At 37.9% G+C, this 26,423-nt stretch overlaps 10 protein-coding genes across 10 annotated transcripts; 5 read left to right on the top strand and 5 right to left on the bottom strand.

Annotated features, from left to right (window-relative positions):
* Positions 1-15: 15 nt before the first annotated feature.
* On the top strand, positions 16-543 carry PHYBLDRAFT_102485 (hypothetical protein; the record flags this gene model as incomplete). Its single annotated transcript, XM_018427725.1, is given in 2 exon segments — positions 16-348; positions 364-543. Coding segments are annotated over 2 exon segments (513 nt in total), but the record flags the coding sequence as incomplete, so codon positions are not given.
* A 2,065-nt stretch (positions 544-2,608) lies between these two features.
* Positions 2,609-3,820, bottom strand: PHYBLDRAFT_137881 (hypothetical protein; the record flags this gene model as incomplete). Its single annotated transcript, XM_018429895.1, has 4 exons — positions 2,609-2,729; positions 2,821-2,987; positions 3,052-3,357; positions 3,416-3,820. 4 exons carry the CDS (start codon positions 3,818-3,820, stop codon positions 2,609-2,611), a joined length of 999 nt encoding a protein of 332 aa, XP_018298366.1.
* Positions 3,821-4,085: 265 nt separating this feature from the next.
* Positions 4,086-4,807, top strand: PHYBLDRAFT_61374 (hypothetical protein; the record flags this gene model as incomplete). Its single annotated transcript, XM_018440795.1, has 5 exons — positions 4,086-4,142; positions 4,271-4,430; positions 4,514-4,539; positions 4,630-4,719; positions 4,793-4,807. The coding sequence occupies 5 exons, from the start codon at positions 4,086-4,088 to the stop codon at positions 4,805-4,807; spliced, it is 348 nt and encodes a 115-aa protein (XP_018298365.1).
* Positions 4,808-5,308: 501 nt separating this feature from the next.
* Positions 5,309-6,183, bottom strand: PHYBLDRAFT_137880 (hypothetical protein; the record flags this gene model as incomplete). The annotated part of the gene is made up of 4 exons (XM_018429894.1): positions 5,309-5,341; positions 5,496-5,812; positions 5,863-5,980; positions 6,082-6,183. 4 exons carry the CDS (start codon positions 6,181-6,183, stop codon positions 5,309-5,311), a joined length of 570 nt encoding a protein of 189 aa, XP_018298364.1.
* Positions 6,184-8,276: 2,093 nt separating this feature from the next.
* PHYBLDRAFT_160972 (hypothetical protein) lies at positions 8,277-10,733 on the top strand (the record flags this gene model as incomplete). The annotated part of the gene is made up of 10 exons (XM_018434325.1): positions 8,277-8,618; positions 8,715-8,795; positions 8,869-8,992; positions 9,023-9,075; positions 9,198-9,479; positions 9,602-9,799; positions 9,879-10,166; positions 10,230-10,425; positions 10,456-10,610; positions 10,707-10,733. The coding sequence occupies 10 exons, from the start codon at positions 8,277-8,279 to the stop codon at positions 10,731-10,733; spliced, it is 1,746 nt and encodes a 581-aa protein (XP_018298363.1).
* Positions 10,734-10,992: 259 nt separating this feature from the next.
* Positions 10,993-11,821, bottom strand: PHYBLDRAFT_137878 (hypothetical protein; the record flags this gene model as incomplete). Its single annotated transcript, XM_018429893.1, has 4 exons — positions 10,993-11,075; positions 11,141-11,372; positions 11,438-11,532; positions 11,602-11,821. 4 exons carry the CDS (start codon positions 11,819-11,821, stop codon positions 10,993-10,995), a joined length of 630 nt encoding a protein of 209 aa, XP_018298362.1.
* Positions 11,822-12,052: 231 nt separating this feature from the next.
* Positions 12,053-14,149, bottom strand: PHYBLDRAFT_137877 (hypothetical protein; the record flags this gene model as incomplete). Its single annotated transcript, XM_018429892.1, has 4 exons — positions 12,053-12,216; positions 12,618-12,809; positions 12,906-13,061; positions 13,405-14,149. 4 exons carry the CDS (start codon positions 14,147-14,149, stop codon positions 12,053-12,055), a joined length of 1,257 nt encoding a protein of 418 aa, XP_018298361.1.
* Positions 14,150-14,285: 136 nt separating this feature from the next.
* PHYBLDRAFT_137876 (hypothetical protein) lies at positions 14,286-14,699 on the bottom strand (the record flags this gene model as incomplete). Its single annotated transcript, XM_018429891.1, has 1 exon — positions 14,286-14,699. One exon carries the CDS (start codon positions 14,697-14,699, stop codon positions 14,286-14,288), a length of 414 nt encoding a protein of 137 aa, XP_018298360.1.
* A 1,477-nt stretch (positions 14,700-16,176) lies between these two features.
* Positions 16,177-17,259, top strand: PHYBLDRAFT_137874 (hypothetical protein; the record flags this gene model as incomplete). Its single annotated transcript, XM_018429890.1, has 1 exon — positions 16,177-17,259. The coding sequence occupies one exon, from the start codon at positions 16,177-16,179 to the stop codon at positions 17,257-17,259; it is 1,083 nt and encodes a 360-aa protein (XP_018298359.1).
* Positions 17,260-25,779: 8,520 nt separating this feature from the next.
* PHYBLDRAFT_61366 (hypothetical protein) lies at positions 25,780-26,199 on the top strand (the record flags this gene model as incomplete). Its single annotated transcript, XM_018440794.1, has 2 exons — positions 25,780-25,907; positions 26,016-26,199. 2 exons carry the CDS (start codon positions 25,780-25,782, stop codon positions 26,197-26,199), a joined length of 312 nt encoding a protein of 103 aa, XP_018298358.1.
* Positions 26,200-26,423: the final 224 nt, after the last annotated feature.

The raw sequence follows: 26,423 nt of genomic DNA, 5'->3' as shown, positions 1-26,423 counted from the left end.
TACCTTTGCATCAACAACTTGCCAAGATCAGAATGGTACAAGAAGGAGAATGTTGTTCTCATTGGTCTCATGCCAGGACCCAAGGAAGCAAAGACAAGTGAGATCAATCACTACCTCCATTCCCTTGTTGCGGAACTCAACCAGTTGTATGGCAGTGTGGTGATGCCTACCGTACAGTGCCCATCTGGTGCTCTTGTTTGTGCTGCCCTTCTTCTTGTTGCCTGCGACATTCCTGCTGCCCATAAGACTTGTAGGTTCACCTCTCATTCAAGCACATGTGCATGCAATAAGTGCAACCAACAGTTCTCTTGCCTTCCAGACTCCAATGCTGTGGACTACTCTGGGTTCGTGTTTTCTGAGTAGGTGCCTTGCACTGATGCCAAAAACCGACGTGATGCCGAGTTGTGGAGAATGGCCAGCAGTGATGCACAGAGAAAGAGATTGGAGAGGGAAAATGATGTCCGATGGTCAGAATTGCATGATCTGGTTTACTTTAACCTTGTGGAGTGCACTGTCATCGATCCGATACACAACCTGTACCTCAGAACAGCAAAGAGAATAATGGAGAAATTGAGATCTTCAGGTCTCATCACAGATGCACACTTGGCCGAAATGCAATTGGATGCTAACAAGCTTGTACTGCCAGAGGACTACACACCATTAGGGACAAAGATTGGGCATGGCTTCCCATTCATGAAGGCCAACAAGTGAAAGTCTTGGTGCTTGGTATACTCTCCTGTTCTCCTGCAGGGTCGTTTACCTGAAGCTCATCTTGGTAACTGGACAACGTTTGTCAATGCATCCCAGTACCTCTCATTGCCAAGCATATCCATGGCTCACCTTGATGAAGCCCATCAATCTTTGGAGGCTTTCTGCAGAGAGTGCGAGAAGTTGTATAAAGCCCTGTTCCTTTTGCCAAACATGCATCTCCATCTTCATTGGCAAGAGACTGTACTGAACTTTGACCTGGTTTATGGCTATTGGCTTTTTAGTTTCAAAAGATGTAATGATATCTTGAAAAACTATGCGACAAATAGAAAAGACGGGTTTGAGGGAACCTATATGAAGAAGTATGTTGAAGAAGCATACCAGGGAGATCTTATTTGCCAAACTTTGCCAATAATTCGACCTGAGCATTCGGCAATCATCCTTGAGCTCACTGCATCCACTGCCAATTCTATAGCCACTTCCACTTCTACTGCCACCTCAATCCAATTTGATATCAATGCTTTTCTTGATTCTTCTGAGATCAACTTTGATATCATCAAGGGAAACGAGCCTTTGCTCCCTTCCACACTTCCTTTAGCTCTAAAGGGGGAGATTTCCATGGGTGAATCTGAGCATGAGCATTTGTTGGAATACTATTGCGAGACATACAATGATCAAACTCTTGTTCATTATTGTCAGGCTGGTCATTCCAATAATTTTGTTAATAATCGGATACAGAAGTTTGAATCAATCAATCTTCTCGGGCAAATCTACAAGAGCAAAACAAAGAATCAGTGCGGGTCGTTCATGCAAGCCTTGTTTGAGACAAGTGATGGTAGAAGTACCAAGCCGTACGCAGGCCAAATTCAGTACCTCTTTGTCAATACTGCTATAAACTCGTTTGCTGGTCATGCGAGCCAGCATGTATTTGCGTATGTACGATGATACAAGGAAGTTTTACTTCAGCCCAGAGCAGAAGAAGGAGTTGAGGTGAATGAGGTGGGGTTTGAAGATGACAGCATGAACAGCATTCTCCCAGTGCATAGAATCTGCTATCCAGTCGCAGTAGGTGAGCACCTTGGTCCAGAAGGCGAAGTTCAGATGTGTGTAGTTCTTTTGCCATAAAAAATATATATTTAGATTCAAATACAAAAATAAAACACGTATAAAAAAGAAATATTAATTAATACAGACTAATATATATAGCTGCATGTTTATTTTTTATTATTTCTGTTGTAAATGAGTATTGACTACTGCTGTAATTGAGAATAAGTCTGAAAGAAATAATATAAGGCCTCAGCTATTCCAGTCAAAGGTGTCTACCGATTACTTTATTATTTAACACACAGGTTTAGCATGCATGATAGTGATTATATTTCATATGATGATATCACCATAATATGGGATACATCAGTGGATTATTATAAGCATAATTATAACTCATAAACACATTTACTTTCGATGTTAATACTTCATTGGGACTACACACATTTATATAATTAATCATACATTAATTATCCCAAGATCACGTTGCTCTGATTAAGGCTCAGATAGGATCGATTACCTGACCCCAGTCATATAATTTTCCCAATCCAAAACAATATAAATAGCAGTAGTAGTTCAGTGTAGGAACCTGGTCAAACTTTGATACAAAATCCTTTCTCAATAAACAAAACCTACACAAGTTCTCACGAATCTTCGTTCCTAATTTCAAATCTTGAATTCTTCCTCTTAAAAACTTCTTCAACTTCAACCACCACAACAATTTCTATAAATTTTTGTTTGTACTTGGCATGCTATACATGCATCTGTATACATCATGCTAATCTGTAAACATAAACAAGTAGAAAAAAGACTCTAAAATAGTTGGCAAGAAAAAAATAATTTATTTTGAAAAGCACTAATCTGGTAAAGTGACTGCCAAATTCTTGGGAATGCTCACTTCTTTCTCATAAGGGATGTGCTTTTTCAAGCTTTCCAAATTTTTCTTTAAACGGATAACAGTAAGTTCATCAATAGTACTAATAAACGTCTGGAGCTGGTTTAAAGAATAAATAGTATTAATAAAGTATTATTATTTTCTTTAAAACATAAATAGATATTTAACATTACCTCATCAGTTCTCCAGCTGGGACGATATGCCCGCACTTTGTTATCTCATCCAACTCGCCATCAGACATCACGTCAATAGAAAGAATATTTCTGCAATCATATCGATTCATACTCTCATGAATAGCCTCTGTGTATGTCTGGTACGTGATAATACGATGGTCAAGAAGCTACCAAAGAATATTGTATTAAAACATTAAATCAATAGTAAATTAACTTTATTTTAAAACTTACGGTCTTCTTTCTGTTGCGTCTTCTTCCAGCTTTATTTCTAGCCATAATCTTCTCTGCTGAGATCCGGAAGACTCGCACTTGATTTTGGTAGTAATTCTTTATTATATTCATAATGACACTCTTTGACACATTTGTGCAACATCTTTGAGGTCTCAGGTACTTGAAGAGAGCCAGTGCAAGTGTCTTGTTGTACTTATCACCATACGTGCCAGTCATTAACCATGCTGATCTATTATTATTCTCAGCAACTTTGAGTGGGTCTGTGCTAACAAAGTTTGGTTTCTTGATATAACTATTGATAGGTTGCTATAAAAACAGTATTAGATATATTAATCAGTAATGTTATTATTATCAATTTACTTACAGAAATCAAGGGATGATGTTTCACTCCAAGGTCAAGATCATCATTTATGGCAGAAGAAGAATCCGCTGGTACAGCAGAAGGCATCACAGAATTTTGGCTGGTCATTTCCTTTTTTATTTCGGCATTTTCAGTCATGAGCTGAAGGATCGAGTTCTTCAAAAATTCATTTGTCTTGTTGGACAAATCCAGGCCATTCTTCAAATGAGTTATTGCATCAGTCACTCCTTTTGCATTTTCTTGCAAGGATTGCATCGACACATTGTTGGCTGCCAACAAGGTAAGGACGTGATCCATTGGGGTCACAGCGACTTGAACTTCAGGGGCTGTGTCAACTGCTACTTCTGGGGTTGGTGTATCAATTGGAGAAATAACACCTGCAATTGTGCTATTAAGAACAGCATTCATGCGTAGGTTGGATCAGCAGGGAGCAGTAGGAATACACTTTGTCATTTTCTGTTAATAAAATAAATATTAATAATTTTCAACTAGTATTGTATAATTCACTACACTTGTTATATCATATTTAAAATTCACATACTAGTAAAGAAGATAAGCGGTGCAGATTAACTCTCTACCTTTCATTTGATATTTAAGCACATCTCCCAACTGCTTGATCCACATTTAGACAACTTCTTTTCTAACTCAATGAGATACAAAGTAGTATTTCAAGATGATGGTAGTCATCTTCTTTTGGAGTATTACTTTTTACAGCCTGCATTTTGTCAGAGTCAAACTGGATTTTAAGACGTCTTTTTTTTCTTTTTTTCTTTTAACAACATATATTATTGATATTTTCTTTGTTTCTCTTTTGCTTGTTTTTACAATTTCACTTATAATTTTTTCTTTCTTTTATAGCTCAATACCAAATATGTGTCTCTTTGTTTGGCTATACTCTGTCTGATATATCAAGATAAGATATCATTCTCTTACAGATCTTTGTTACTCATCATATTGTTTGTCTCGCCATTGCTACTCATTTCCATTGAGTCTCATCATCTCTTAATCGAACATGATGGTAAGTTTTTTTCTTAAAAAAAATTCAAATTATTCTTTTGTCTTCCTCATAAATATATATTTATTTCTATTACAATTTATTAGTTATGTCTGATATTATGCAGGAAGACGTATAATCAGTAATATTTGGTAAGTTAACTACAATATATTTAATAAATACGCCTTTACTATGCACAATATTAATAATTATTCATTTTTAGAATGTATCTCTATTCAAAGACTACTGGTATTGTCTTGATAATTCTGAAGAACATGTTTATATCAATTTTATGTCAAGTCTTCTCCGTCTTGTAAGTATTTATGAAAAAATTTCAATTTAAATCATTTACTAATTCTTCTTTTCTATTAATTATTTTTTAATAGCATTCCCGCTATTAAAATATGTATTCCATGTCTACTCCCGGAAGGCTTTAAATTATATATAACGAGCAAGAAGTATTAGTGATTATAATAGCTATAGTATCAAAACTGTCGCGAAATTAGGATTTTTATCTAGAAAAGATTTTTCTATTAAATAAAACAAAATTGAACAAAAAATGTATAACCCAATGTTTTTCCAAAAAATAAATAAATAAAAGTAAAATAAATAAACAAACCAAAGAGGCTTGTTTATAAAAATCTACCCATACTTTGTTTCTCTTTTCCATTGTAAAAAATCTAGTTTCATTGCTTTTGTGTATATAAAAAACCTAGTTTCATTACTTTAAGCATGTATAAAAAACCTATAATCATCTCTTTGATAGTTTTTAAAGCATTTCTGCAGCCAATAAAAAAACCCGGTAAAAATAATAATATAGGACGCTAGCTCTTTATAGACCTCAAAATATAATACATAAAGAGGTAGACTCGATAGGAGTAAAGTATAACTACAATATTTATTCAGTTTCCATAGTTTGCAGACTGACAATCGTTCTACATTAAGTTTTTGTATACCCATTGTTATGATAATACACATCAGCACCATAGATGATATTGTACCATTGCTCAAAATGATATATCACAAAAATTGTGATGATATTGGCTCAATCATCTACATTTTTGATATATTTGATCCAGATAAAATTACCCTATTTTTCCAGTGATTGTGAGTGACTGTTCTATGAGTATAGTTCATATCAACCACTGATGCCAATCCTCCATATGCAGCCCAGCAATTTGTGTGAATAATGCTATTGGGCTTTACATACTTCTTTATCACTTGAAGGAGAGTTGCAGCATCTCTCTGAAAAACTGTCACTAAAAATGTTTTTCGTTCTGCTGTTTTCTCAATACCTCCCAGAACCCAAACACCTTCTACTCGATGTCCTCGGTGATATTTCCTCTTTCCAAATTTGCTTTCATCAATTTCAACAATAATGGATTGACCATTGGCATCAATACCTCCTATAAAAATATTTAATATATCTATATATAATTAACTCTTATAAACTTACCAATTCTCCTATCATTGTTTGTTAAATCCATTTGAATCAATTGGTGAATACTAGCAATGAGATGTCTTATAGTTTCGGGAGAAACACTGAGCATAACTCCCATTGTCATTCTAGGAGTCTGGTTTAACCAGTAATATATTCCTTGCATAACAACATCATAGGAAAGATGACTTTGTGCAAAGAAAGAATCCAATCTTTCAGATTTTCTTTCTCTTTTACAACATGTTGCTCCCATGCTATTTGTGGTGATCCAGACACTCGGATGTTAGATTTATCACATATAAGAACATATTCATATTGGGATAGCGTAGTAGCTATCATCTTGTCAGTATAAAATATATATAAACGATTAAGTAATCAGTCCAATAATTATTACAGTTAGTACTGTAGATAATATCTTAAAGATTGTTAAGATAATTATATCATACTGCCAGGTAAACTGTGTCAGATCAATATGGAGCTAATTTAATAGGAAGTCCTAAAGCTCTAGTATAAAAGAGAAAAGAATAGCTAAGAGCTAAAGAAGTACGATTTATGACTTGATGTCATAATTGTAACACCGACACTAGTTAAGCAGTAAATACACTCTAATAACCAAATATAGTAAAGGAAGAAAGCCTTAAGAAACTAAGACGTAATGACAAGAGCAGATTGTGTTTTCTTATAAAAAGAGACACTTTTTATTTATGAATAAAGACAACTTATAGACAGTCTCAAAGTATTTCTATACGTCTCTATTCTCAAATATTTTATTTTTCTATTGTTTTGTATCTGAAATACCACACTATTTACTCCACTGCGTCTGTAACTGTAGCCTCTGTCTTTTTCAAATATATAGTCCATAGAACTGCCACCAGAACAAGTAAAAATAATATGATTTTGTGGGTATAAAGCATCCTGTGCAATCAAATATCTTTATATATATTAAATATTAATATATAATAATTAAAAATAACTTTTTTACTTACTGTTTTGCAACTTCAGATGTATATGTTGATGCCATAACATAGCTCAAAGGAGGAATAGATAATGGACAAACTGATAGAAAAGATTGATTATTTATTTGAAAATAAATAAAGTAGAAATAAAAGAAAAGAAAGCAAAAAAAAACAAATGAACATAATATTTGAACAAAATAAAAGCCGCCAAAAAAACTTTTCTGTGACGTGGCATGTGACTAAGCCACACAAACTATTATTTATAAGATTATAACACTTAAAATAGATACTAGAAGCTTTATAATTATATTTTCTCTATCAATTTGTGACTTTATGTGACGCTCAAATTGAATCTATATAGCTTACATTCACAGCATTTTTTTAAGTATATGAACGTCACTAGACGTCACAAATTGATAGAGAAAACAAACATTAAAATAATTAATAATAATGATTTAAATATATTATATTTCACTAAATATTGATATGTCTTTTGTGGGAATTGAACTGGTGATCTACAGATTGCTTTAAAACACTGTAAGCAAAGGGCGAAGTTTGAATTCGGAGCTTTAAAAACCCATATACCTTTAGAAATCCATGGTTTAATAAAAAAATATAAGAAATTTGAATTTAAATTAATTTGTTTTCATAATATTAAAATGATAATATAAAAACAAAACATAAATACATTTTAATTCAAATATATCAAAAGAATAACATCATTCAACATCTAATAATAGGTATAAGATAAGCTTTACATCTTAAAAAAAATCAAATAAAAAATACAGAGTGCAAAATGTATCCAGCTAGAATCGAACCAGACTCTCTGCATCAGCAAACTGTAACTGTAACAAGTGACCACAAGTATATGCAGTCAAAAAATATTTTTTAATTTTTATGTATTGCCTTAAATTCAAAAGCATATTTGTTACCATTGTTACATAAACTTTGAACCTGCATTATCTTCACAAAAAAAAATAGTACCAAAATGTGACGATTATTAATTAATATCTATAAAATTCAGGCTATCCAAATCCAGTTTTGCCGTTATTATAGGACAAATATTCACAGAGTAATTTTAAAAAAAAGATATTAAAACACAGATATATAGAACACAAAAAATGATTGGTTTTTAGCTTAAGAACATTGATCCAATTTTGAAAACTCATAGAGATATAATCTATATTAGTAGTTTAAATCTGGCTTTAAAAACCCCATAAACCTTCATTCAACCACTGACCACTTCTTTGGGTCTGTGAGTACTTTAAGAAAGCTCACAGACTCCCAACATGAGCAAACTCCAGCTACGCTAATCATAAATACTTTTCTGCAAGTCACAAATCCTTCCAAAAAAAAATTGGAATTTGTTTTATTGTGTAGAATTTTTTACGCGTTTTTGTTACTGATTTGTTTATCAATACTATAATAATAAATGATATCACTTTTAACCCTTGCACCTCAACCATCTACCATTTCATGCCTATGTATAAAAATGAGACAGAAGAATTTGTCTTTGAAGCTGAAGAAGAGTACCAGCTGTGGCTCACAAACAACTCAGCTTGCCATGCCAACTGGGTCGTTCAAAACAGCAACAAGTCGAAGAGAAAGGTTCCTGTTGGTGCTTTGATCAATCCCAATCTGATCAAAGTAACTCAGTATATTAAATGCGATTATTCTGGCACAAAGGCAAAGAGTTCGAAGAAGCAAGCAGTTGAAAATGATGAGCTCCCTGTTGTTAAGCATAGAAATACCACAGGTAACAGCATCAAGGTGGGATGTTTGGCTGCCTTAGTTGTTAAGTTCCTTAATGGTGGTAAAGTAACAGTAGTTTATAACTGGAGGCATAATAACCACAATCCTCTTGAGCTTTCTGATATCTCTTGCTCTCAGCTCTCTGATGAAGCCCGTATCTAGATCAATGAACACTTTGAGAAAAATCTTGACTGGAAAGCCATTAAGGGACTTCTAAGACTAGAAGATGTAAAACTAGAAGAAGTATTTTATTAATATATAGTGACGTTAAAATAAGATTTTATTATATATTTTTAATTATAATGTCTTTAATTAGATGGAGAACTCTATGTCAATGACATCTATTCCTTCTGCAATGATGATACAGTATAAAAATGTTCATAATGCGATTGTAGCTAGAATCACCAACAGTACTAGAAAGCACTACAAAGATGAGATAAGTACTGAAAGATAGATTGCTTTCCTTCAAGAAAAGGGCTACCAAACTATGTTTGACACATATAATTCTGTTGGACCTCTTCTTGTAAGCTGGGTCTCCCCTTGGCAGAAGAAGGTATCTACAAGTATTACATATATGTAGTCAAATATTTAAATATATATCAAAAAGAATATACTATTTATTACTTTAATTTATTTTATCATTAGTTTTTAGAAAATGCAGAGGAGTGGTATCTTGACTCAACCCACAAAACCTGCAAGTCTTTCCTTGACAACAAGGACTGTTATTTGATGTCTGTGGCCATATACAACCCTGTAACTAACAAGGGAGTTCCAGTTGCTTTCTTTGTTATCAGTATCGAATGTAGTTATACCATTGCAAGATGGTTGAACTGGTTGAAAGACACCAATAGCTTGAAGGTCAAACAGATCATGATTGACTGTAGCCCAATAGAGCAGAAGGCTATCCGGGATACATTTGGACCTTCAGTTCAAATTCTTTTGTGCCATTGACATATCAAACGTGCTTGGGAAAGTCATGTCAAGAAGGTAATTTTATTAATGTATTTTACTTAAAACATTGAACCTATATTAACTAGTAATATTATTAGGTGACAATCTCCAACGCCCACCTTGAGACCAAGAATGTCCGGGCCAACATTTGTGCTGCATTGAACTTGATAATGCATAGCAATAATGAAGCCGACTACAATGCTCATTGGCAAAAGTTCAGATTAGACTATGGCATGCAGTTTCCTGTCTTAATGTCTTATATGGAGGTTACATGGGAACCAAAGAAAAAAAGTTGGGTTAAGGCATGGAGACAGATATATTCAATATTGTTTTTTTTGTCTGGTTATAAAAACTAATTTATAATTATTTTTGTAGGATGCTGTATGCCATACAAACAATTTGATAGAGTCTTATCATACCCAACTAAAGTCCTTTTATTTAGGCTGGTCTCACGACTGTAGAATTGACAGGATTATATATATACTTTCTCAGTTAGCTGAGAGAGATTACCGTCAGGATACCCTTGAGACCTATTTTGGTATTAAGAGCATCAGGCTTAGTGTGGCTGACACAGAACAAAAGAGAAAGGCCAGTGTTATTGCTATCGAAAGAGCAAATGGTCTGGTTGAAGAAGTTGAACCGCAAGAATTGCAAGCATACAAGGTAATATTATATAAAACATTTGCTTATATAATTTATAATTTATAATTAATATTGTTATTTTAGATGTATTCTTGCAAATCTTTTGGAGAGCGTTGTGAACTGGTATACTTTATCAAGTTCACAACCCACTTACATGATTGCTCTTGCCCAGACTCTGCTAGATTGTGCAAACATATCTTCTTGGTCTCTCGAGTTTTTGACCTGCCAGTGACAGTAAGACGAAATGTTGTACTGGATTCAGCTGTGTTGTTTGGCCTTGGTGAAAATGATGGCAATATTATTTCATAAGATAATATTGCCTTGTTGGAAAACCAAATGAGCAAAGATGAGCAGAAAGCAAATCTTCTGCTTATGAATGAAAGTTTGGAGAGAATTTGGAAGCAGGTGTATACCTCTTCCAAAACCTTTGAGCAAAAAGAAGTCTTGTTGGACCTTATGAAGAAGGTAAACTCTGTTGTTAACCCAACTAATGGGTTGCGAAAGCAGACCTAAAGTCATAGATTACAAGACTTCTCTTTCAATTTATTTTTTTCTCAATAGACATCAAATTTCTACTCTCTTCTTTAATATAAAAGACTTATATAAACTATAAAATCAAATGTATAAAAATTGCCTTGTGAAAGTTATTCACTAGACATAAAAAATTAAAATTTAGTTTGTACTTAAAAATAATTAAAAAAGTAAGGTACTTTTGGCATTTTCAGCACAAAATATCCCCCCCTATGTTTTTTCCTTTTTTTCTCAAATATTATGCTTTTTTTTGAAGAAATACAAGATACTATTGGCTGAATCTGCGTGACTTGCAGAAAATTATTTACGATTAGCGTTATTCAGCAAACTTGTGCTCTATAGAAATTTGCACAGCAGACATACTTTTGTTGATAGCAAGTTCTTGCTCATCAGCCGTTTCTAAAATAGACAATATGCAAACCATAAGACTTTACCGTCAAGATAGATAACTGTACAATACTTACGTCTTCTGAAAGGGATCATCATATGGTCTGACGTGGTATATGCTGGATCACCATACAAGTAATAGCATGGACCATTTATGCTTGTAAAGTCAAATGCTATGCACATCATGACATCTAATTGACTTTTGCAGTACATGCACATGTCATGATTTCTACTACTGTCTAGCCTCATAATAGACGAAGTAATACCATCAGGTATTACCACTGTTTGGTACTTCAAACCATGTCCTTGCTATAAAGAGTATATAAATTGAGTAAAGACACGTGTCAGATCTATATATCCAATCTTTCACTCACGTAATGGCTATTGTATGCCCCCTCTTGATCAACAATGAGCCTTGCTATCTTGTTGAAGGTTCCATCAATAAACCCAACACAGTGCATTGCCGGTGCTTTTATCCAAATAATATATAAAATGTAAGTACTATTAAACTAATATTATATTTTGCAAGTGTATTTACATCTTTCTCTAATGGCTTGGCTGAAGCGCAACAGGTTTGATTCCCGGAATTGACAGTAGTCAAACTTCAAGACTGAATAAAACTTAATATAAATCTTCTCTATCATTTCATTGAAGATGACACTGAGAGTAGACTTTTCCTTTCCAAAGAGCAGAGATAAATCTACTAAGCAAGTAGGGAAAACTATTCTGCAAAGCACAATCATCAGAGCCAGTGTCATTGGCAGAGAAAATTCACTTGGAATGCCTTTTCAAAAGTAGACAATGTCTTCTATTTCAAGAAGAGTGGCCAAGGAGTGTATCTGATTTTATAAATATATTAAATTAGTACTTTTTTTCTTGAAAGCAATGATTTAATTATACCTCGGGCTGCATAAATCTAAACAAAAGTTTAGAATCTTCATCAGACAAGGTGCTTGGGTCTAAGCAATCTTGACAATGCAAGGAGACAGCTATTCGTTCCCCTTCCTGCTCATGGTCTTGGGCATATTAAGCAAGTGCTTCTTGAATTTCTTCATTGGTGGGCTCTTGATCTTTGTAAACATCTGCATGTTCCTCTTGCTGTTCAGGAACAGATACCTATCTTCACTCTTGTTCTTCAGCAATACACCGAGAACTGTGATTTATGTAACGATTTGTTAGTTCAATAATAGGATCAAAACGAGACATTTTAAGATTTTGTTAAAGAAAAAGGGAAAGATGCTGCCCTTTCAAGTAACGGTAATGTTTTCGTTACTAAATATCAAGTCACAATAGATAATGAGAGCTTGTACATTTAGTTAAAATGAATGTCCTATAATTTTATGTAACAGAAATAAGCTAAATATGGCAATACAAGTTGAAAATTTGAGTTTCAAAAAAAACGTTTTTTTAGCTAATATTCTGTGCAACTCTACAAATCTGAGTCCACAAACGTCTCTATTATTTGAATTTTTAGAATTGGATAATTGGATGTGGGAGGTAGGATCTGATTTAACAATCACACATCTAAACACACTCTATGACTGACAATCTCACCAGCTTTGTTTCTCTTTGGAACAAGCAACATTGGACTGTTGAAGAAAGTGTTGGTCTTGGACTTGACAATAGTTCCTGTCTCAAGCCATTCTTTTACTTGCTTGTCAAGTGTTGATCTTAGAGTGTGCGGTATAGAATACTGCCATCTGTAAGCCGTCACACCTTCCTTAGTAGGTAAACGAATAATAGATTCTGATAAAAGACAATATGGCTCAACGGAATTATTCTTATTTTCCTCCAGTGATGCTTTAATACAGCTCATAAATTCTGCTCATTGCTGTGCTGTACCAGCTGGTGAATTATTAGGTTCGAACTTTTTCTCTTTATCAATATTTAGATTTTCATAAATGGCGGCATAGTCTTTCACATTATCTGAATGGACATATTCTCCTTTGATATCATATGCAACATTAATTAATTCAATATTCATCTTTGCCAAAATATCTCTTCCAAGGAGGATATCAAAATTAAAATCCATATTAAACTCTAACACCTCTGGTGCATGCTTAAAGGTAATGCCATTTATATATTTAAATTTTAAAAGGATCAGTTTTTTCTAATCTCTTTGTACTACTATTCTTAGACAGAAAATTAAAGGAACCAATTGAAGAATTTATTTTTGTTATTTGTAAATTGTTATTTAAACATTTCAAATTTATAAACGTGCGGGAACTGTCTGTATTGATCATCCCTATTAACTTCTGGTTCTCTATTATGATTGGAGTTATAAGATTAAACGCATCATTAGCTTTAATTCTTCTCTCAATTCTGTCAAGTAGGCACTTACATTCAAATGATATTTCCTTCATGTCTTCATCTATCCTGTCCTGGATCGTCTTGAGCATCTGCTCAGACTTATCCTTTGTGGGAGACTGGAATACCATGAGAATTGGCTCATTGTTCTTGCTTTTGCAGACATGACCATGGTAGTAATTTTCACCACAACTTCTGCAAGGATTGCGACTGTTAGAACTACTGGCTTTGTTCTTGCGGTTGATCAAGGTAAAACACTTGCTGGACTCATGGGTCAGGTTCTTTCCATGGTGTGAGCAGAAAAATGTCTTCTCATGCTTGGTTATCTTGTTGGAGTGGTGAAGCTTCTTTCTGGGATGTTCCTTGTTATTCTTTTCAGGTTGCCCATGGGAACCAGGAATCAATTGGGTCGCCTCAGCATAGAGCCTGTTGTCATCCCCAAGAATGTCTCTGCCAATCTGCGTGATCTGCTCTACAGTCCAATCACGCTTGGACTCCCCATTGGGACCAGAGCAGGCCGTGGTAACTCTTACCAGTGTTTGCACTGATAAGGTCAGCAAGGCAAGGAGGTGATTAGTGATGCAAGCAGAGTCTTTGAATAAACCAGCATTGTAAACCGCATGGAGAAACTTATTTGAGTAATCACCGATGGACTCAGTGTTCTTCATCATCATTGTAAAGACCTGGTCTGTGAATTGCCGAGACACCAAGCTGGAACCATGTCTTTTGTTGAAGCATGATTTCGCCACCTTCCAATCAATACACTTCTTAAGATCCATCTCTACCTATCCGTCATCAGTGTGAGGCAGGCAAAGTGGGAGGAGTTTCTTCCAAACTCTCTTGATGTCCAAGGAAGAAGACTTAATCACATTCTTGAAGGTACATAGGAAATGTCCAACTGATTCAAAAACCTCTTCATTTGGGAAGATCTCTTCTGTTGAGAGTCAACCCTCCTTCACGGCCAGCTCTCTCTGTGTTTGTACCAGGAGAGGCAAGCATCTTGCTGCACTTTTCAAGGCTAGTAATTGCCAATCTTGTGCACTCGATCCTGCAGAGTGCATCATCAGCTGCTTGCTCATTGTTTGCTACATGAGCAGCACTGAAGGCCTCAGTGTGGTTGCCCAATTCAGCCTTGAGAACGGCCACACAGGAGGAAGCAGTTGCTACTTCTCTACCAATGGGAGGAGAACCAGAACCAGGGGCAGCATCCAGAAAGAGGATGAGCTCACTCAAGTCAGAGAATAGTTCATCTGCAGACATGGGGGACAAGGTAGCCTCCTCAGGAACAGGGGTCAAACCAGCGGGAAACAAGTCAGCAGGAGAGTTCATTGTAGTTCACAAAAAAAATGTTGTGGGGAGAAAATAAAGCAAAATATAATATAGATGAAAGAATTCGTGAGAACTTGTGTAGGTTGTTTATTTCAAAAGAAAAGTAAAGAATAATAAAATTTGATTGTTTTTCTACACAGAACTATCTACTGATATTTATATGTTTTTCTAATTTGTAATTCAGTGTGTGCTTAAGTAATCTTTATCACGATGAGTCATCTTCCAGGAGTATTGTTCTTCTGGAAAGATCCGGAAAGACCAATTGATATAATACTTCTCCAGTCAGATCAGTCCGAGAGTTTTGGTAAAGAAGAGCATTTATGCTATTGGTAATATTTTACTATTCCGACCCAGACACTTGGGTAATGTTTCATAATATTAAATAGTTGTAGTTATAGTCTCTCAATTAAGTATTTGTCTAATAAAAGAAATATGTAGATGAAATATAATGATGCCATATATATAATGTATATGTATTTGTATATCCCATGTCATGGTGATAATAATAAATAATCAATTATGTGTATGATGATCTGTGTATTAGATAATATCATAAAGGCAGATCCGTTTAACTGGAATAGCTGAGGATATTATTTTATCCTTCAGTCTTACTCTCAGATTCAGCAATAATCAATACTCATTCACAACACACATCAAGTCATAAGCAGAATTTCGTCACCAAGTACAAATTGCAAAACGCCAGTCATGGCATGCTTTTTGCAGAGATATGGAACGTGATTTTAACAAGGCAACTGCAAAAATGAAACAACTTAAACGTAGACGTCAACCACAACATGTATTTCAACATAATGATGGGCCAGCAGTAGCAGCTACAACTATGTGCAACTATTTGGCATCCAATTATAGTGGATATATTCTACCAACAGCTCAACCACCTGCACCTATTTTAGCTCACAATCTTCTTTTTCCCCATGATGATACTCCATTTCATGCTTCTGTAGTTGAGAAATACATGAAATTCATACCAAATCGCAATGCACCAGGGTCTGACCACATCAGAGCTGAAATAATTAAGCCAATAAGTCAACACATTGCACCCATTCTTGCTCTTTTGTTCACTCTCTGTTGGCAATGGTCTTATGTTCCTTCTCTCTGGTGGCAAGCACAGGTTTTTCCAATATTTAAAAAGGGTGACCCAAATAGTGCCGCCAATTATAGACCAATCTCTTTGACTTCAGTGCTTCAAAAACTTATGGAAATGTGTCTGACACCCATGTTGCGCCAGTTTTCACCACCATTGGATGTTGCTCAGGGTGGGTTCAGACCACGGCGTGGTGCACTAGACCAAGCATTATGCCTTCATGATCTTATGAAAGCCTATTATCAACGTCATCACCACTATCCAGTTGTTGCATTTTTGGATATAAAAGCCGCATATGATACAGTAGATAGACTAGTCATCTGGAATGCTTTAGCAAAATGATCAACCCCACCTGCACTCCATCTACTTATGCATATGTTTGATCATGTATCAATATCAGTTCTTTTTGTCAACCTGTCTTCACAATCATTTACACCAACCACAGACGTTCTTCAAGGATCAGTCCTCAGTCCACATTCATATTCTATATATATTAACTCCCTGCCACCTTTACTACGCACAGTTACCACATCATCTTCTGCATTGTATATACCATCACCATCACCATCTTCTCTGGATGACTACAATACATTGCTTTCTCCTTCTGGTGTAACTGGCTTTGGTCATATAATGACTCCAACATCTGTCAACTCTTTGCTCTTTGCAGATGATGTTGCAATCTTTGGCTCAACTAGAGATGTTCAAGACATGCTTGACCTTGTAGTACAACACTCATTTTCTTTGGGATACAGGTGGAGTCCATCCAAGTGTGCAATTATATATCTAAAAACAAGATCACCACAACCACCGGCTTTAACATTGTATGGTGAATTTCTCCCAGCAGTAGAGGAATTTATCTATCTTGACATGCCATTTAGAGACAAAGGCATCTATGCACCATCAATTGTCACACACAGGTGTTCTGGAACAATAGCAACCATGGCAACCCTTAACTCAGTTGGTGCATGTCGATCTGAATTCTCCCTCCTGCTTAGCTCCAGACTTTACAAAACATTTGTGTGCCCCAAGTTTGAATATGGGCTAGCTATATCGTCTATGTTACTCAAAGATATTGCCAACCTAGAAAAAATTCAAAACAAATTCCTCAGAATGATAGTGGGTGGCCATGCAACTTCTTCTACTGTTGTCCTAAAGCATATTTGCAATCTTCCTAGTATCCAATTCCGTTGGGACACACTGATTATCAAGTTCTGTATTAGAGCCAATTCTCTTCCCTCTGGTTGTCTACTTTCCTTAATTCATCAGCACCATCCTCAGTTCTCTTCTTTGCCTTTACTTTGCCAGAACAAGCTGCATTTCAGTATTACAGCTAGGGTTAATCCCAGATTGCCAACAGCTCTCCAGAAGTACTTTGACAAGTTCAGACAAGAGAAATATGATGCATTTCGTTTGGATAACAACAAGATCCTATTGCAAGCTTGCCATCCCATTCTGTAAGTCGATCCTATCCTCTATCTGCCAGCATCCAGAGTGGACTGTAGCCGTCTGATTTGTTGGAGAATGGGTTGGCTTCCTGGTACACCTGCTGATTGTGCTTGTGGGCTAGATCACATCTCTCACCGCCATTTGCAGTTTTGCACTAAAATATCTTGACACTTTCTTGCCCAACTGCCTGTACCCTTGTTGTCTGGAATCAACATTATTGATAATGCTATCACTGCCCTTCCTACTTCTGCTGAACTACGACCCTCCTACTGGACTGCCCTGCTATCTATACTTTGGCATTTTGATATTCTTTGTAACCCTGAAGGCAGCTATATGCACGAAACAGATCATGGCTCCCAGTAGCATTCTACATACACCACCAGAGATTTTGTTATCATTTTGGGTGAAAATTGGCACCTAAGCAATATGATTGGCTTAGAGGCCAAAATATTGTAATTTGTTTTTGTACTCAATTTTTTTCATCCAAATAAAGGATAAAATTAAGTTCAGTACTACTTGTGGGCTTTTAAAGTAAGAAAAAAAACTGTTAGGGAAGTCAGAAAGTGTTGTGGTATTTCAGGTACGAAACAATAGAAAAATAAAATATTTGATAATAGAGACATATAGAAATACTTTGAGACTGTATATAAGTTGTCTTTATTCATAAATAAAAAGTGTCCCTTTTTATAAGAAAACACAATCTGCTCTTGTCATTATGTCTTAGTTTCTTAAGGCTTTCTTCCTTTACTATATTTGGTTATTAGAGTGTATTTACTGCTTAACTAGTGTCAGTGTTACAATTATGACATCAAGTCATAAATCATACTTCTTTAGCTCTTAGCTATTCTTTTCTCTTTTATACTAGAGCTTTAGGACTTCCTACTAAATTAGCTCCATATTGATCTGACACAGTTTACCCAGCAGTATGATATAATTATCTTAACAATCTTTAAGATATTATCTACAGTACTAACTGTAATAATTATTGGGCTGATTACTTAATCATTTATATATATTTTATACTGACAAGATGATAGCTACTATGTAATGAACAATGGTCTTTAAGATGTGATAATACCCATTTTAGAAAACGGAGTAGAAGAAGTAAGAGGCAGAAGAGTTGAGCTTGTGAAAGATGATGTTTATTGATGAGAATATGAAGCTATTTTATATGAAAAGACTACAGATATTGATGCAGACAGAATGATGAAGAGAGAGAGTATTTTATGCACTCGTATGTACCTTCTTGAAGTAGTCCTTTACTACTGCAAGTAGTGCATCTGTGACTCTCAGTCACGACATCTGGGGGGTTTAGAGGCTGATGTCCCCGATGGCCAAGACAGGGACTTCCAGTCTGTGGTACGCCTTAATTCTTTGAGCATGGACTTGATTGAGTGCGCAATGATTGCTTGTAGGGGAGGGTCTTAGAGAGTATTGGTCATGACTGATGGCTTCGATTTCATAAGGACCCTTCCATGCCCGAGAGAGTTTTCTGGACCGGCCAGGTCGAGAGAGCTGTCGGGTGAACACCAGGACTTCTTGTCCAACATGGAAGTCTGGGGCCTTACAGAGCTTATTGAACTGTATGGCATTGGCCGCATGTGTCTGAATGTTTTGAAAGTGGACAATCTCAATGGCTGTGACCAAGGTTGCTTGCATGGTTGTGGCATAACTGTTCGTTGTCTGGCCTAGGGGCTCATTATTGGGAGACACTGGAGTTCGAGGTTCCCACCCATGGACCAGGGAGAATGGAGTGTAGCCCTTGGCTGAGTGTACAGAGGAATTGTACGCAAGCTGGAAGAGTCCCAGGTGGTGGTCCCAAGTGGCATGGGTAGACGCCTGGTCCAGGAAGGCTACGATCATGTTGCGGAGAGTTGACATGAACCTTTCAACTAGTCCATTGGATTGTGGATGGTATGCTGGTGCAAACCTCTGTTGGATATCCAACTGTGCAGCTAGTGTCTTGAGGAGCCCTGAGGAGAACAGTTGACCATTGTCAGACTGTATGACTCTGGGGACTCCATGCTCTGAGAAGACTCTTGAGGCTAGAATGGCTACTACGGTGGACTCGTGGAGGTTTGTAATGGGAGCCATGACCATGTATTGCGAAAAGAGGCATTGAACTACCAGAATATATTGGTGCTCTTGAATACTGAGTGGTAGTGGACCAAACGCATCTATTGTGATGTCATCAAAAGGGGCCTGTGTGGGCGCAGTGGCCACCAACTGAGTGTAACCCAATGTATGGCGAGGTGACTTGGTCTCTTGACAAACGCCACAGGTCAATACCTTCTGTGTGACACAGCTGCAAAGGTCTGGAAACCAGAATAGACGTTGGAACCTTTGTAAAGTTTTTGAAAGGCTCAGGTGTCCAGCCGTGGGTATCCAGTGCAGAAGGGTGAAGATGTCCTCATGGAGAGACTGGGGCAATACAGGTCACGAACCATGAAGCAACAGACCAAGGGAGACGGTGAAAGTGTCAGCTAAGACCAGTTCGCTGAGTATAGCTTGACATTCCACGTCGGTGGCTTGTGCCGCGACCAACTCATCAAGGCTGATAGTGTTGATGGAACAGTATTGGGAGAGTGCATCTGGTCCCGAGTTGTCCTTGCCTGGTCGATATATGATGTTGAATGAGTGGGATTGCAAAAGGAGAGCCCAACGAGCCAGCCGGCCATGCAGGTCCGAGGTTTTGAGCAGAAATTGTAATGCTTGATGGTCCATTACTACAGTGAACTGCGTCCCTGTCAGATAATGTGCAAACTTCTTGATCCCCCACACAATGGCAAGGGCCTCTATCTCTGTTACGCCATAGTTTCGTTCAGCTGGGCTCAGAGAACGAGAGGCAAATGAGATAGCATGGGGCCGTTTGGATGGGTCTTCACGTTGGGAAAGTATGACGCTGATCCCTGCTGTACATGCGCCATCCATATGTAGCTCTAAGGGTTGGCTGAAATCCAGAAATCGGAGGACAGGTGCCATGAGCAGGGCTGACTGCAACAGGTCTACAGCTTGTGCATGATGTGAGGACCAAACCCAGGTGGCGTCTTTGGCGAGCATGGCGTTGAGGGGTGCAGTGAGTTGAGAGAACTGGGGTATGAAACACTGATAGTACCCACTGAGGCCAAGGAAGGAGCGCAACGAATTGATGTTGCTAGGGACTGGGAAGGACGCAACTGCTTTGATTTTATCAGGGTTGGTTTTCAGGCCAGACGGTGTAATCAGATATCTCAGGTACTTGACCTCGGTGCACACAAAACGACACTTGCGCAGGTTGACAGTTAGCAAAGCCTTCTGCAATCTGGTGAACACGGCGTCCAAGTCTTGCAGGTGCTGGGTGAAGGTTGGGGAGAAGACAATGATATCGTCCAAGTACACGAGACACAGCTGCCACTTCAGGCCCGCAAGGATGGCATCCATCAGGCGTTGCATGGTCGCCGGAGCATTGGAGAGCCCAAATGGCATGCGGATGAACTCGAACAGTCCCTTGCAGCAGACAAAAGCTGATCGTGGCTGTGACTCCTTGTTGAGTTCGATCTGCCAGTACAAGGCCGTGAGGTCTAAGGTGGAGAATATTGCCGAGTTCCCCAAGGAGTGTAGAGTGTCATCGATCCTAGGTAGGGGGTACACATCTCGCGTAGTAATGCCGTTGAGGCGCCTGTAGTTCACGCAGAACCGGGGTGATCCGTCCTTCTTCATGACGATGACAACAGGGGAACTCCAAGGCGAGTGTGAAGGGGCTACAATGCCATCGCGCAACATCTTGTTGATCAGTGCTCCAATCTTGTTGTTCTCAGCCGCTGATGCCCTGTGTGGGGGCCCCGAGATCGGTGGGTGATGGCCTGTGTCAATATGGTGTCGCACTTGGGTAGTAACAGTGTGAGCCTTCACCACAAACATGGTGCGGAACTTGTTGAGCAAGTTCACGATGTCAGTCTTCTGGTCCTCAGGCAGGGTCTCATCCATAGGAAGATTGGTAATGGTAAACGGAACAGGGCTAAGAGCGGGCAGAGAAGAAGTGTTAAAACTGTCCTTTATAGTAGAGGTTGAATTAATACTTTCCATATCCTCTGAAGTGCATAACTGGCAACCGGATTGGACTTGGACCTCTGAAGTACCCAGGTTGGCAACCTTAACTGTGACCATGTCTTGTGAATCGAATTGGACTAGTCCAGCAGCAATAGAGCAGAGACGGGACGAGAACAGCTTGGGGCTGGTTTCTACGTACACCAACTTGTTGATGGGGCCTTGGACCATGTGATAGCAGTGGGACATGGCTGGCAAGCAGACGTGTCCAGTTGCTCATATGGCTGATGCGGCTTGTGTGGTAGGCCAGGTAATGGTATTACATGTGTTGAACTTGATACTGTCTGCAGAGGTATCAATCACTGCTGACAGACGCTTCAAGTTGGAGTATCCCAAGATGATATCGTGAGCCAGTCGGTCCACCACTTGGAAGGTAAGTTCCAGAGGGCGCCCAAGGAGAGTGACTGGAAGGGAGACGGTTCCGTGAGAGCGTGCCATAGCTCCAGCAGCAGTGTTGAATACAATGGACTGATCACGATTGACCTTGGTGACTATGCCTTCCAACGCAGAGGCACAGATTGCGGTGATGGCAGATCCTATGTCTATGAGCGCAGACAGAGCCTTGTTCTGTATGACACATGGTACTGAAGGCCCTGCTGACGTTGTGGGCTGAGAGGAGCCAGTAGTGGCCAACCGAGCAGGCATGATGGCGGCAGCCAGAGGGGGCTCTTCTTCGACTATGGCAGGTTGATAGCTGATGGCAGCAGAGTGAGAAACCCCAGGGCAGTCCTTGTTCTGGTGGGCCCCTTTGCAGTAACCACAGATGGGTCTCCCGTCTGGTCCCCATAGACATGGGACTCCATCGTTAGGGCCATGTTGCTTGGACCGTTGAGGAGAGGCGATTGCGGCGGAACAATCCATGGGCTCAAATTGGTGATGGAAGTTGCGAGCGCGTGGGGGTGCCAAGTCACCAATGCAGTCCTCGTGCATTACGGCCTTCTCATAGACGGTTTCCCAGTCATCCAGGCTGTTCAGTGTGGGTTCGATCAATTGACAAAGGCATGGCTTGATGTTTTCGAGGAAGATGTTCAGGACGGTGCGGTCAGATAGGTGACCAGAATCCGGCATGTCATTCGCCAAGGTAGCAAATTTGACTCGAAACAGCTGGATGGGTAGTGGCCTGGAGTGCCCAACGTCATTGAGTCTTCTCAATGTCCAGATCAAGACCGTACGTGCTGATTAGCAGGTCTTGGAGCTCCTCCCAGTTGTTATGGCAACCGGAGACGTGGATCCACTTGGCAATGTCGGGTGGTAGGTAATGGCAGAGAAACTTGCCCAGGAGGGCGGTGGGAACCCCAACCAATGTTGCCTCAGTGCGGTATTGGTGTAACCACAAATTGATGTACATGGAGGGTTTGTAGGTGGGAACTGAGAGTGATTTGGCTGCAGAGGCCAAGTAAAGGGCAGCGAGCATGTCTGTGGAAGACATGCTTGGAGGCGTGATGCCTGAGAGAGGGGGCGCTGTGATGGTTGGGGGGTCCAGAGGAGGATCCTGGCCATTAACCTGGCTGGCCCGACGAGAAGGGTTGTGAATGCTGTCAGCGGACATGGGGGTAGAAAAGACAAGAAAATAGTTAGACGAGGGGGGTGGTAGAGCAGAGGCAGAGGAAAAGTAGCTTCTCCACCATGTAATGAACAGCGGTCTTTAAGATGTGATAAAATCCATTTTAGGAAACGGAGTAGAAGAAGTAAGAGGCAGAAGAGTTGAGCTTGTGAAAGATGATGTTTATTGATGAGAATATGAAGCTATTTTATATGAAAAGACTACAGATATTAATGCAGACAGAATGATGAAGAGAGAGAGTATTTTATGCACTCATATGTACCTTCTTGCAGTAGTCCTTTACTACTGCAAGTAGTGTATCTGTGACTCTCAGTCATGACAACTACGCTATCCCAATATGAATATGTTCTTATATGTGATAAATCCAACATCCGAGTGTCTGGATCATCACATCCACTATTACTACTATTCATTTCTCACCTTATATCTCATTTTTATTATCTTTTTATTACCATTACTATTATATTCTAACATCTTACCCCTACATTCTACCAAAAAGCACAAACATTATCCCACTCTTTCCATTTTGACATTGACATCTACCCGCCTTTACATATTACCTCTTCTTACACTATAATTCACATCTACAATCTCTAAAAACCATTCAATTTTCATATTTTATTTCATTTTATTTTCAATTCTCAAAGGTATATAAGAGACCTATTTTTACTAAAATAAACATCATCAGTTATCTCTCTTAAAATCACCGTCCCTGAATTGCTTTCTGCCTGACCCATAGGAAAGCAATCATACATCGCATTAAAGTCTTATATCTTTGTTCAAAACCCTCTTCCTCTTTTTCCTCTTTCTGTCCCTTTGTATCTGTGTAATTGTCCTGAGTGAAATCAACAGCGTTCTCTTAAATTCTCCTCTAAACTTATCTTCTCGTACCTTGCTGTCTATCTGTCTTGATTGTTCCGAGTGAAATCAGCAGTATTTTTATTTTCTTCTTCTACCTTATCTTCGTGTGTCTTGCTGTTTTACCTGTTTGGATTGTCCTGAGCGAAATCAACAGTGTTCTAGTATCTCCTTTCACCTTCTACCTTAACACTTTTATTTCTTTTCCATCCTCAACTGTCCCGAGTGAAATTGAACATTGAACCACCTTTCTAAATACTCTGTATCCCTTCCATATTCACCTTTCTCTTTATTATTCTCTTTCCCACCCGAACTCGTACTCCAGGATTACATTTGTAATTCTTCTTCAATATATTTTATTCTTATTTTCTGACCAAGTTGCACACACAACAAACTCAACACGCGTCACTTTTAAAGGCATCCGATCTTGGACAGGTTGTCACAATTAGTTAGTCTGGCAAAAAAAAAGGGTAGTGCCCCATACTGAAAATGTTATCTCAATAAGATTGCTGCTGCAAAAAAAAACAAGCTTAAATTCGAAAGCGTCAGAATTATTGATGACAGCACTTGTGTACGAACGCAGCATTTACTGAATAAAGTATCACAAAACGGAGGGAATTTGAAGGGGTTTTCAAAAAAAAGGTTGAAGAACTCCTTTCAGCGTCGACTAACAGAGATAACTCTAATTTTCCGAAACGTAAATAGGAGCTTACATCAGTAGAGAATAATCCATAATTGAAATAATAAAATACTGATTTTTAACAATCATATTGCAAATGGTTCATAATAAAGCAAATGAGAGATGTCAAGTACTTTGTAATTTAAAATATATATTATATAAGAAAGTGTAACAGCTGCAAAGAATAGTAATAAAATAAGACTTTAGACGTTTAAGATTATTAAAACCAATTAAAGCTGCCTTCTACATATAAATGATTAGTTTAATACTGTAGAAGTATGGTGAGCGCTTAGAAGTTAGTGATTTCGTAATATATAGAAGAGATCACGATTTAAGCAATAAACTAGTGCCAGCAAAATTATTATATATCCTTTACAAAAGAATATTCAGTTAGTATGATATTATGATATTATGATATTATTTACAATACTAACTGTAATAATTGTTGGCCCGATTAGTTAATTGTTTATATATATTTTATGCTGACAAAATGATAGCTACTAAGCTATCCCAATATGAATATGCTCTTATATGTAATAAATCCAACAGCCAGGTATCTGGATCAACACAGCTTATGTTGACTTGCATCACTAATTGAGATATATAATCCTAAAACCGAAATTACTAACAGAATCTTTGATTTCTACCACCAAACAAACCATACATCAACTTTATTATACTATATCTTCTGAAGAAATTGAAAAAAATTAAAACATTGTGTTTTTATAGAAAAAGCTTTATATATATATATATTGTAGCATAAAAGTAAAAAGAAAAGTCTAATATAAGGTGTGATTACCACGAGCTTTTATAGCTGCTTTAACTCTTTCGGGCATACTTGCCACAAGAGCTTGCAGAGATCCTAGGTCAAGCAACTTCTCTTCCTAAAAAGTACAAGCCTTCAGCTATTATATGCTATTAGTTGGAGTCTTTTTCTTTTTTTACTTTGGCTTTCAGGGCATGCCAGACGTACTCGATTAGGTTCATATCTAGATTTTGCAATGGCCAGCAGTCAAATCGTTTAATGTCTCAACAATTTTCTACCATGTCGTAAAGGATTGAGTATGACAGTTAGTACCATTTTCTTAGAATGTGAACATAATGTCATGTTCTTCATTAAATTGCTTGTACCAATAATTGAAGGTCTTAGACAGACAGTTGACATATGCGTCCTGATCCACGGGCCCTTTGATAAGCAATAATAGACCAATGCTACCAGCCCAGAAACAAGCCCATACCATCACGGAACCTTTTGCATACTTTTCTGTTACTAACGTATGGCGTTTCTGGTGTCTCTTCCCTTGCTTACAAATTAAAGATTAGGTTAGAATCATTGTCCTCTATCATGGATCGCAACTCATCTGACCACACCACTCTACTCCAGTCTTCGATGCCAAAACTGGCTCTATCTCTAGCCCAACGCAACCGATTATTTTTCTACTCAGGAGTTAACTTCGGCTTGAATACAGGGGTGTAAGAACCAAAACCGCTTGCTTGTAGATACCAAATAACTGTCTGCCTACAGACAATAAGTGAAGCAGCTCCCAAATTTTCCTAGTGGTATTCATAACTCTCAAAAAGATTATGTCTCATACTCGAACAAAGACTTTTAACATCTGTTACACTGAGTTTCTTTGGTATTCTAGATCCGGCCTTTGTTTTGGCTGTTTCCGTAGTCTCCCAGCGCTTTTATTGTGTCGAATATTGTAATTCTAGAAATGTTCATATGGTTTGCGATTTCAGTTGGAGTATGCTCGGCCTTTGAAAGCCAAACAATGCCTCTGCGCTCAAAATCTGACAACTAGCGTCTAGGGGGGAAGTCTCGATCCCTTTATTACTGTTGACATTGGTGGCTAAGTTTGAGGTAAAGGTGAGAGGAAGAGAAAGGTAAACGTCATAAAAAAAGAAGCATAAAAATTTTGGTTCGTCTGTGATTTCTGTTGGTGGAGTGTATATGTATGTATGTATGTATGTATGTATGTATGTATG

The sequence above is a fragment of the Phycomyces blakesleeanus genome (genome assembly GCF_001638985.1).
Source record: "Phycomyces blakesleeanus NRRL 1555(-) unplaced genomic scaffold PHYBLscaffold_1, whole genome shotgun sequence".
Taxonomy (NCBI): Eukaryota; Fungi; Mucoromycota; class Mucoromycetes; order Mucorales; family Phycomycetaceae; genus Phycomyces; species Phycomyces blakesleeanus.
Note: the sequence above shows the minus strand (reverse complement) of the source record. Positions and strands in the feature narration are given on the sequence as shown.